General features: G+C 39.0%; 1 protein-coding gene across 1 annotated transcript in view; it reads left to right on the top strand.

The window, feature by feature from the left end:
- The window catches only part of KDM7A (lysine demethylase 7A), a 71,131-nt gene that overhangs the window by 42,705 nt on the left and 16,093 nt on the right, over positions 1–12,333 (top strand). The window contains exons 8-11 of the mRNA XM_090287583.1: positions 2,600–2,687; positions 3,910–4,016; positions 6,499–6,590; positions 7,646–7,735. Of these exons, the coding sequence (XP_090143709.1) occupies positions 2,600–2,687; positions 3,910–4,016; positions 6,499–6,590; positions 7,646–7,735 (377 nt within the window). The remainder of the gene's footprint in view (positions 1–2,599; positions 2,688–3,909; positions 4,017–6,498; positions 6,591–7,645; positions 7,736–12,333) is intronic.

Below are 12,333 nucleotides of genomic sequence, written 5' to 3'. Positions count from 1 at the left end.
TTATTTGTAAACTACGAAAATCCAGGCGCTGATGTAACAACAGGAATTAATTTTATCTTAATATAATTTCAACTTACCTGAATATTTATTTATACGCACAGAAAACTATTTTTAAAACCGTAAATGAAACAAGTACACATCCACAAATTAATTTACATCCCTATGTATTTGTGTATACTGTAAGTCTGCACTGTAGGAGAACCTTTGTAAGTACAAAGTAGCAAATACGATTCTATTGCTCCGATGAGCGGTAGCGCAGCCACATGGGGCCTACGCAGCATAGTATGTGCATAGTATGTAGTGTAGTAATAAAATAATGAAAATAAGCAAATGTAAACACACTATCAGGTTTTACTGCCGATGGTACACTTGTACGTAATTAAAATTTCGCATATGAAACCAAACTTGGTGACATTAGAAAAAAGTGTAAAGTTGGGGTTTTGCGGGCTCTTCAGAAGTCGGGGCCCAGGGCAGGCGCCGGTGTGGCCACCGTTAAATCCACCTCTGGGGACCTGACGAAGGAACTGAGTACCCGCCTTAGCTGTAGCTTTGAGTATAGGTCTCTGGTGTGTCACTTTGAGATGTGACGGAACACAGGGCTCTCCAGGCCAGGGGGTGTGAGAACTTGTGCTAGGCTGATTTGGGTGACCTTAAAGGCTGCAGAGCTCACAGGGATTTGTTACCCCAGGCGCTGCTTTCTTGCTCTGCTTCTGGTGTATATAATAATAAGTAAATATGTTTTTAATAAATGCTTGGAATTATCAGAATTTATGAATCTAGATAAGTATCAGTATTTTTATTGTGAATGGGCTAAGCTCCTCCCTTAAACTTTCTTCCCAGTGTTCCCTTTAATAACAAATATTTAGTTAGGCCCTCTTCAAAATCTTGAGTTCATATTTATCAATGTTATAACCTCCCACACCAATAATGTAAAAAAAGAGTGTAATGACCTAACTAGCATATGAAGAAGAGATTAAAAAGCAATTTATGATAAGTACTATTTCAAAATGTGTCTGCTCAGGCACAGCAGCCTTAGAAGACAGAATGAAATAGGTGCGTAAGCCAGCAAAACCAATACAGGTGCGTGACTGGCAACACAAATTCTGTAGCGTCGCTGTGGATTACTAGTTCTCAACCTTCCTCCAGCACCACAGCCACCTGGGGGGCTTATTAAACCACAGACTACTGCGTCTCATCCCCAGCACTTACGGTGCAGTAGGTCTGGGATGAGGCCTGAGGATTTGCATTCTGACAAGTCCCTGACTGCTGCTGCGGCGGCTGCTGCTGGTCCGGAGACGTGGAGAACCCATGCGATAGGCACTGCAGTTTTTTCCCAGGGTAGCTGGCGACTGATAAACTTCCAAACAAACCACAGTTCCCTTCAATTTACAGAGTAGTTTCATTCCTAGAAGATTATGCCAGAACCATGCAGAAGTTACTTTGCTTGCATATACAGTGAAATTATAGTTTCTAGGCTCAGGCAGTTCTTGGCAGATTTTGTACAAAATGAATGCCCTGCAGAAAGTCATAAGTCCTCAGTAATGCAGGGCAATTCCTTACTGTGTGACATGTCCTGCATTTTGCACCCCTGGCTCCCACGCACGAAATGACAGTAGAGCCTCCTGATCATTGTGACAAACAAAGAAGCCCCGCAAAGTTTCCCATTACAGGCAGTATGGCCTCTATGTGAACCACTGGTCTATAGGAGTTGTAGCTGACAGACTTCTGATTTGTGGTGTCAAGGCCAAGCTCAAGGCTTTGTGTCTTGGAGCACACAAATGGGCACCACTTGAAAGTCAGTCTTTTGATATTGTGCCATAGCACAGTGGAGGGATGAAAAGATGAGAAAATGTGAAGAAAATGGGACCTATTTTAACAGCTAATTTTTACATGCAAATGTGTTTGTATATATTTACACTTACATGAAGTCTATGTTTAGTCTGTGGGCATTTCTTTCAAAAGTTAGGCATCACCTCAGAAATGCTTCTCACTTGGAAAATGTTTTTATGGGAAAATAAGACATCATTTTGATTTCTATCATTTGCATTATAGAAACAAAACCCTCCATAGTGCACTGTGGGTGATCCGCCTTCCCCTTGTTAGAGCCGGGCATCTGGTTGAGTTCCATGGGTCCTCCTCTGCTTAGTCCCTAAGGGGACACCTTTCAGAGACTAGAGAAGCGAAGTGCTGAGACAGGCTCAGTATTCACCTCATGGAAATGTGCTTGCCTCATTCTAACCAGATTTGACTTGACTCGGAGTAAAATTTTAATATAAAGTTGGATTTTCTTTTTAATTAAAAAACTAAAACAGCCACAACCACACCTTTGCAAAAACCTTCACCTGTGTTGTACTGTGATTTTGTCTAATTGGGTCAATGCGTTTGTTTCCTCAAACTCAGCACAGAATTGGCATATAATAGGCCTTCAATAAGTATTTGAATGAATAAATCTATAGATTGTATAGACGTTAACTTTTATACCAGTGGAGTCTGAAGTAAACTGATGTTGGTATTTTGAATTTCTTATTTTACAGGTAGATATGACATTTGTTTGGTTTAACTTGAGAAACACTGATTTATATACTTTTAACCATTTCAGGGTGGATTCATGCTGTGCTCACTTCTCAGGACTGTATGGCTTTTGGGGGGAACTTTCTGCATAACCTTAACATTGGCATGCAGCTCAGGTATGTATCATCGGTATTTAAAGGATCTTTTGTCCTTTCTCAAATAGGACATTATTTCAAAGTTTCAAAAACTAAAGTTAACGACATATTTTCATTGAGATCTTGTGGAGATAGGCCCTGAGAAATTATTAGGAATAGGAACTTTTAACAAAAGTAGTGTCTTAAAATTTTGACAGGACACCTTGATGCATTTCAAATCTGAAATTAAAAAGAAAATTATTTAGTTTGAGACTAAATGTCTCCCCAAATTTCAAAGTTTTATAAAAATGTATGGGTGCTCCTTTGGTTGTTTTTAATGAGGGAAATGAACGCCATTCAGTCAGACTCAGGTGTGCCATGCTGTGCCAGGGAGACCAGCCCTGTGTTGGGATGGCTGTCAGACCCCCTCCTTTAACTTTGCCGTGGGGACAGGGTTAACAGCCACCTCCCTTTCCATGTGAGAAGTTGACCTCCAGGTAACTCCGTGCCCCTGGTAGCCCTGCTTATGGTAAATACTCCTGGTTTGATAGACCGCGTCAGGACTGGGAGAACTGGGAGCACCTAGAAGGAAGCCATGTATTGTAGTTGGGCTTTCCTGAGGGTGGTGACTCTTGCAGCTTGGCTTGCCCGTGGAGATGTCTGGATGCGACATGTCTGTGGACTTATTACAAGAAGCTTTAAGCCAGGAGAGCTCGCACACCACTCAGCACGACTCTTGTTTCCTGGTGCCGGAGCTGTCCCCAGAGGAAAGGCAGCTCCTGGTGCTGCGGGCTGCTGCAAGGACCCCCGCAGAAGGCGAGCCCTGTGGCGAGCTGTGGTTCCTGCCTCCTCCCCTTGACCAGCGCCACATGTGGTCTTGAGCTTGAATGCTTAGTAGAAACTAAGGACCATCTGCGTGGGTGTTGCAGTGTTGCCCGGCACGTGGCATTGACTTGTAAACATGCTCTCTTAGTTATTATAGCGGAACCCTTGTGAAATTCTTTCCATTAAGACGAGGATAAAAATCCCAAGGTGTGATCTTTTTGAAGGCCAGTGAAATTCTTCAGTATACTGTCAAATTTGTTAAGGTCAGACCTGGATAAGATCACAATTTAATCTTATCCAAATGTATTAGTAAGATATATATAGCACTTGATTGGTCTTACATGTTGCCTGCTTATTTTATTTTACTTAAGTTGGTGGCCTTCATTTAACTTTGAAGTGCTAATATTAATAATAAGTTTCCTCAAATTGTATCTTTTAGGTGTTATGAGATGGAAAAAAGGCTAAAAACACCAGATCTTTTCAAATTTCCTTTCTTTGAAGCCATATGTTGGTTTGTAGCCAAAAACTTGCTGGAAACCTTGAAAGGTAATTAATAATCTGTTAATTTCATTGTGTGATATGATGTATGATGTTTGTAAATTCACTAAAAGCCACTGATAGACCCTTGTGTGATGTTATTGTCACCTCTGTCTTATTGATAGATTGAGTGATTTGAGAGAGAGAGAAAGAAACATTGACTTGTTATTCTACTTACTCATGCATTCATAGGTTGCTTCTTGTATGTGCCCTGACTGGGTATTGAACCCACAACTTTGGCATATCAGGATGACACTAACCAACTGAGCTACCCAGCTAGGGCTATTTTGTTTTTTAAATGCATGATTTCCTCTGCTAAGAACCTTTTTAGCAAATTAGAGTCTCTAATCCATAACCTTAAAAAGCAGATACATGAAGAGCTGGATCAGAACAGGTAATGTTGAAAAATGTTCATTGCACCTGGGACTCTAGTAGCCTACACACAGTGTCAGGCATTTAAAAGTGCCGTTGAAGCCAAGAGACTGTTATGTAACATGTGCTCCGAAATATTTGCTTTTAAAAGTCAAGGACATAATTATCACGTCCTGAGAGAATCAGGTAGTGCCTGTGCCCATTATGCTGGCTAGCATAAGGCACCTATTAGTACTAACCAGCTTCCCAGGATAGTATGCACAGAATTAAACGATAAAATGTACAGTTTCTTTGCTCAGAAAAGGCGGGGAGGGGCTCGCTCCCTTTGGGAGGAAAGAATAATAACCCCATCCCACACCTGCACCGTAGTGTAGCGGCAGATGTCTTGTCAGTGGTGCAGGTGTCTGTGATGGAAGTCAGAACCCATGGATGAGGAAGAACAGGTGCTCTCTGCACAGGGCAGTCTCTGCTCTAGAAGTATATCCTTATCCTGAGTCCCTGTGTGTTCGGGACTCTTCCGTGGCTGCAGGACAGTCACAGTGGACTGTAGAATTTCCATCTGTAGTTTCCAGTGAAATTCTGGACTTTAAAGGTCATAGTCTCCTATCCAGGTGGAAGCCTAGGGAAATAGGAACACTTTTAAATACTTATAAAAACACTTAACAAATGTTCTTGTTTCCTGGAAATAAAACCCAGTGACTGGACCCCCAGATTAGAGTTTGGCGGTTTAGTACTCTGGAAGTTCCGAGCACTTCTGCGGTCTTTTCTCAGCAGTGTGCACACACACACAGACAGCCCTGGGGTGAGGCTTTTCCCTAATGTGTAAGAGTGGCTCACCAGTCAGCTTTGTAGAACAAATAAAGAATTTATCTGAAAGACAAAATCTTGCTGTTCTCTTTGCAGTCACAAGCAGCAGATTGCTTAGTCTTAGAATGAGTTAGCCTCGTGTTAGGCCATTGGGGGAGTTCAGAACTACTGAGGTCTGATAAAAAAACATAACCCTACACATTAAAGTAAAAAAAAAAACAAAAAACAGAGATTAGTGTAAAAGGATATTTGCAGGTGGGTTTTAAAGTGTTTTTATTTTATCAGCCAGATCAGTACAGAATACGTGGCTATACTAGTGTGTCAGCCCAAACCCACTGAGGCTAGAGCAGGAGGACCGTCATACCAGTGCCTTCATGCCAGGCATTCATCCTAGAGTCGGGAATGGTGGTCTTGATACACCGTATTATCCCTGACCTTTGAGCTTTTCTATGCGGCCTGTTATTTGCCATCCCTCAGACTGTTATAGGCTTATATGAGGATAAATGAGGGCGGGTTGTATGAAATTTTTATTGGTTCTCAGGCTGGCAGCACTCAATCCACTGAGTCACACCAGCTAGGGCAGTTTTGGGTTTATGTAAATAAATTATCCACAGGGCAAAAGTGAAATCTTTCACTTTGCTTCAACTTGCCTGAGTTGTAGACCATATCTGATATATTTTAAATGAGTTTAGATAATCAATTTGGTTAAAAAACCCAGAAGAGACACATGTGGGGGAGTGTGTATTTACCTTTCCAGCAGTGAAATAATTGTATGCCCACAGTCAGTTGTATAGCTCAGACACTGCATACACATACTCCTGTACGGTGTGAAGATTTGTAAGGCTGCCACTCAGAACACCTTACCAGGTGAGCAGAAACAGCCTTGCCAGCACCCCGGTCACACCTCTCATTTTTCCCACGGCACCTCCTCCTTCCCTTCAAGAGAGCCACTATCTGGACTTTTGAAATAATTCTCTTCTGCTTTATCGCCTGTGTCACCAATGAAAATACTTTAATTTTGTCCATTTTTAGACATCATATGAATAGCTTCATAGTGACATTCTTTCGTGACCTGTCTTTTACTCAGCATTATGTTTGTGAGCTTTCTTTTAACTTGAGCATTTAGTACGATCACATTTAATGTGATTCAGGGATATTTTTCTTCTTGTCTTTTCAATCGTTGATTCACTTTTTCCTTTCTGTTAATTTGGAAGTTATGCAATTTGGTATTTGGTAGTTACTCAAAATCTAAAGTTAATCCCTTTATCTTTGGAACATGTAAACTCCTTTCTGTACCTCTTCATGCCCACAGAACTGAGAGAAGACGGTTTCCAGCCTCAAACTTACCTAGTACAGGGCGTGAAAGCACTGCATACTGCTTTAAAATTATGGATGAAAAAAGAAGTAAGTAGTTTTCTTTGGTGAAATAATTATTTTTTACATGGTAAGATCAGGAAAACAGAATCTTCAAGCTATGTGGCATGAGTAGCTGCAATAGAGGGAATAGAAATTATCCTTTAAATACAACCTGTGTTTTATTATACAGTATATACAAATGTACTGGTTGATGTTTTTATGAGAATAAAGTACCTCACTATTTCTTTAAGCTGGAAAAGAAAGAAATTCAAGTATATCTAGGGGATTGACTAAGAAATGAATATGTTGATATAGAATAAAAAATAACTGAGCTGTCATAGAACGTTGATTACTGTGCTTTGTCTTTACATTTATCAACTAATTTAATCCTCACAGCAACTGTATGAGGTCTGGGCACTGTTGTTATCCCCATTTTACATGTGGGGAAGCTGAGGTTCAAGGAGTCTAAAAGAACTTTCCCAAGATAACTGGCGGAGATAGGTCATAAATCTAGGTCTGTGCAACTGTAGAGCCTATGCTCTTACCCTTCTGCTAGACTTCTGTAAAGATGAAAAAAAAGGGGGTCAGGGTTCAAGCAGAAGCTTTCCGTTTTCACTAAAGGGGTGTCTTATTGCATTTGAGTCCCGCCTTCTCCAAGAGGTCATCCCAAGTCTCCATTTGGAATTAGTGTATTCTTCCCTTAGGCTTCCATAGCACATTTCTTGTGCCAGTGAACTAGGAGTATTTCAGTGCCCGTGTTGCTACTTACAAATCCTTATGTATTATGAACTAAATGTTAGCCTTAATTAGTTACTTCATTAATTACAGTAGTATTTAGAAGTAGAGTAGGCTTTGACGTCTAGAGTACTACTCAATATAAAGCAAAATTCACTGTGAGGCAAGTTCATCTTTAATTCAATCCAGGAGTATTTATAAGTTAATGAGGATCTCCTTAGAACATATCACACCAACTACGTGAACTCTGAGTCTTGGCTTATTAGTATTTAGCTGGACAACCCCAAAATTGGTTTAATACATTAGTTTTTTACATATTGAAGTATAAGTAACTTTGGTTATTTTTGTCTTTGTTAATCCAAATACAGCTTGTATCCGAACATGCCTTTGAAATTCCAGACAATGTTAGACCTGGACATCTTATTAAAGAACTTTCTAAAGTAATTCGAGCAATAGAGGTAAGAGTAGAAGCTGTCATCTGAATTCTTGGTTACTGTTTGCTTTGAGAAGAAAATAGATCTACCACCGCACTACAAATATCTGAAAGGTCTTATGCACATTAAAAAAAAAAACAAAAACCCCAAAACCAGAATGAGATAAGTCTTAGAAACAGTCTCAGGTTCCCAGGTTCTTAAGTCCCAGAGAGAAATTTAGAGGGTTGTATTGTAATGAAGTAATAAGGAAGTAATTACCAGGTTACTTCAATTTACTCCCAAAACAAAAAATACGGAACAAAAAGCCTTTCAGATCCAGTTAATTTCAGCTATGCAGAGATGACTGCATGTTTAGTCCTTGAAAAAGAGAGAAAGTGTAAGGTGAGTGGCCCAGGTGACGCTGGGCTGGAAAGAGGGGAGATGGTGATGGGGCAGGGCAAGGAGAGCTACGTGATTGAAATATTAGAACAAGTTGGTTAGGGGAATGCGCTTGGATAAAAGCCCACAAAATTTGAGATTAGGTTTTTTAATTTGTCAGTTAGGAGTTATTTCAGGTATTAAAGAAAGGTTTTAATTGAAGTAATTATTGAAAAAGGTGGTTCTAGTAGTGTCTAGCTTGAACTGAAAGGAGATTAAGTGGAGGAATGGAGGCTTTCTGGTGATTTAACAGCTCAGATTAGGTCTGTTCTGGGGGACTGGAAAGCGGGACACATCTATTACGACTAAAATGCTGGGTTTAATATCCTTTGATAAAATAGTATATGTAATTCTCAATATGTTCAGATATAGTAGAAAAATTTGTTTTTAATTTTAAAGAGTGATAGTAATTGCATATAGATTTTTAATCAAAAGTCACATATATAAACTTATACAGTAGTCCCTCTATATCGCGGTTCACTTATCACGGCCTCACTATCGCGGGATTTAAAAAAATATTATATTTAATTATTTATCGTGGATTTTTCGCTCTGTCGTGGGATTTTGTGGTACTGGATATGTATGTTGTTAAAGTTACGTAGGTTTAAGAGTGTAGAATAAATGTAAGGTTCCTACTTCGTGGGGGGGATGTCTAGACCGTAATACCCACGATAAGTGAGGGAATACTGTATATGTAAATGTATAAATATATAAATCGCATATGATAACTCCAATTCGGACTGAACAAGAAAGTTGTGGGTCTATATGAAAAACTATAAATCTTTACTGTGGGAAGTAAAAGTAGTTGGATAAATGGGAGTGTCATTTCTGAAATATATATTCAAATTAATATTATAACTTTTAAATGGTGAAATATACCTGAAAGAATAAATGGACAAAAATAGCCAACATTTTTTTTTTTTTAATTGAAGGGTAGGCGGTACAGGAGGCAGCAAGATGGCCCGTAGAAAAATTGCAAAGAAAGTATATAGATATTTTACTAAAGAGAAATAAAAATGGCTAATCCAGTAAAAATATGAAAAATAGTCTCACTATGTGAAAAAAAAATCCAACCAAATTTTGCCAAATAATTTATAATTTCATATGATCATTTATCAAATTGGCAAAAATAAAATTCCATACTCTATCCATGATGGTAGGAATAGATTAGTTTATGCTTTCTAAATGGCATATCCCTTGACCTAGCAGTTTCATTTTGATATAATAAGAGTATTCCAATTAAACTTGGTAGATTAAACATGCGTTCTTACCACTATCACCTCTTGGGACCACAATGATGTAGTAGAATAGTAAGAAAAGACATCTTTGAACACAAAGAGAATACTAGAGATGAAGATTCCGACTGGATTTTGGAAGCTGGAAGGGAAATGTACAAATGGTAACCGATTTACAAGATGAAAGAGCCGAAACCTGTGTGGGCAGTAGGGGAAGACCAGGAGCAGATCTTAATTTGTACAGAATCTTCCAAAAAATCTAGAGTTTCTTGAAGGACCCTCTGAATATGAGAGTGGAGGCAGCATTGAAACAAGATTGATTAAAGACCTATTTAAGGAATGAATTTATCCCCAAATCCTCGCCTTAACACGTGCAGAAAACTAGAGGTTTAATTTTTTGAGAGGTTGAACTTGAGCTCGTGGACTTTGGAACACTGAACCCAGTGAGGGAGATGGGTACCATTCTGAAAAGGATTAAGTGATGGTGTACATAGTGAATGCTGCTGCTTCTCCTTGGCTCCTAAAACACTGGCGGTCTGGCCTGTACCTCCCAGGCCAAGAAGTAAATCCACTGATACTGACGAATGGTGAACCCACCAGTTGACAAAGCCCCATGCACAGAATTTCCCACTATCTTTTTCTTTTTTTATATACAGTGAAATGTACAGATTGTAAGAAACAATTTGAGTGTTGGCAAATGTATACACCCATATAGCCAATACTCCATTTGAGATATAAATCATTTATATTCCCCCAGAAAGTCCATTCTTGCCTCCTTCTAGTCCGTCTTTGACTGCTGTAGGCCTCCGCTGTCCTGACCTCTGTTGTTGTCTTCAGATTAGTTTTGCCTGTTCTTGAATTTCAGATGAAGGTAGTCATACAGTTTGTACTATTTTGGTGTCTGGCTTCTTCCACTCACATTCTGCTTTTGAGAATCATCATGTTGTTGTATGTGGCAGTTTCTCTTTATTGCTGAGTGGTGTGCCGTTGGAAGACTATACCACAATGTCTTCCATTCTTTTGTTGATGGCTGTTTGGTTATATGGAGATTTGGCCATTATAAATAAAATTGTTACAAACACTCTTATATGTCTTTTGTGTTAAATATGTGTTTTCATTTTTTTTTTTGGATAAATATCTGGGAATAGAGTTGTTGAGTCATAGGGTAAATGAATTTTAGCTTTGTGAGAGTTTGCCAGTTTTCCAAAGTGGCTATACCTTTTTACACTTTCATCAGTAATGTGTAGGCATTGTAGTTATTTTGTATTCTCACCAATATTTGGTGTTCTCAGTCTTTTTAATTTTTGCTATTCTAGACAATATGAAATATTATTTCATTGTAGTGTTAACTTGCATTTTCCTGAAGATTAATGATGGGCACGGTTTCGTGTGCATGGTATTTGTATATCTTCTCTTAGAGGTATCTGTCTGAAGTTTTTGTTTAAAAATTATGTTTTATTGATTTGTAGGAGTTCATTGTATATTGTGAACGCAAGTTCTTTGTCATCTGGCATGCATTTATTCATAGATACATATAAAAACTAATATTTACCCACAGCCTGTGCCTTATCTTTTCATTATATTAATGGTATCTTTTCATGAGCAGGAACTTTTATTTTGAAGAAGCTTAGTTTGTCAATTATTTTCCATTTGTAGTTAGTGTTATTCTGTGTACTCTCTGAGAAATCTTTGACTGCCCCCAAGGTCCTGAAAATACTTTCTATTTTTCCTAAAAGCTTTGACATCTGGGTCAATGGCCATCCCGAGTTTTGGTGCACAGCGTAAGATAAATCAAGACTTTCCCCCATATGTTTATCTAGCTTTCTTAGCACTGTTGGCTGAATCCATTAGCTTTTTAATGCTTCTTTTAAAAATGCATAGAGAGCCAAGAAGACTTTTGAAGACAAAGATCAAAAATAAAGCAAAAAGAGAAAAGTTATTCAAAGGAAACAATCGATAAATAAGTCTTCAGCCCAAAACTCAAATATAACTGATAATCTGAGGAGAGAAGAGAGTAAATATTGCGGCAATCTCTGTGAGAAAAGGACAGGAGGCTGTAACAAAGGAACATGCAAAGAAGAAAGAAAATAGGTTCTTGACTATTAGAAGTTAATAGAAACAAAATTTAGTAGAATGGTGGAAGATAAAGTTGGGTAAATCTCCCATAAAGTTAAAAAAAAAAAAGACCTAAATAGGACAGAAAAATTAGCAGTTCGTGTTATGTATAACCATCAAAATGATAGGCACTCCAGAGAGAGATAACAGAGAAAACGAGAAGATGACCAGAGGAGCAATCCAAGTTTTAGAATTCAAGGACACATCCTTGAATAGCCCTGCGAGCACCCAGGACAGTGGGCGGAAAAGACCAAAGCCAAGGCACATGGTGGTCCAGGATTAGAATACATGGGGCAAAGCACATCTGAAAGAGCATTAGGGAAGATAGTATGGTCATATACAAAGAATCGGAAATCAGAATAGTATAAAATTCCTCAACAGTAACACTGCAAACCAGAAGACAATGGAACAAAGTCCTTAACATTCTGGGGTTTGGGGATGCCAACACCCATGTCTGTGTTCAGCCAAACTATAAATCAAATATGATAGTAAAATAAAGATGTCAAAGAGGCAAGATCTCAAAAAAATGTACCTCCCATGTGCCCTTTCTGAGGAAGCTAAGAGCATGTGCTGTTCCAGAGAAGAGGGTGTAAACCAGAAAAGAAGGATCCCTGGAATTCGTTCTTTCAACAAATACTGAGTACTTGCTGTGTGCTTTGTACCATCTAGGGTGGGCATAGAGCCTTGAACAAAGCAAAGGCCCTGCCCAAGGAGCTTAGTAGCAAGAGGCTAGCCATAAACATTTCAGTATATCAGGAATCGGTAAGTGCTATGAAGAAAAGTAGAGGAGGGAGAAAGGATAGGAAGTGACGGCCAGAGCTGGGGTGGGGGTGCAGTTTGACATGGTGCTGGAAG

The sequence above is a fragment of the Furipterus horrens genome, unplaced genomic scaffold, assembly GCF_987537825.1.
Source record: "Furipterus horrens unplaced genomic scaffold, mFurHor1.1.pri manual_scaffold_9, whole genome shotgun sequence".
Classification (NCBI taxonomy): domain Eukaryota; kingdom Metazoa; phylum Chordata; class Mammalia; order Chiroptera; family Furipteridae; genus Furipterus; species Furipterus horrens.
Note: the sequence above shows the minus strand (reverse complement) of the source record. Positions and strands in the feature narration are given on the sequence as shown.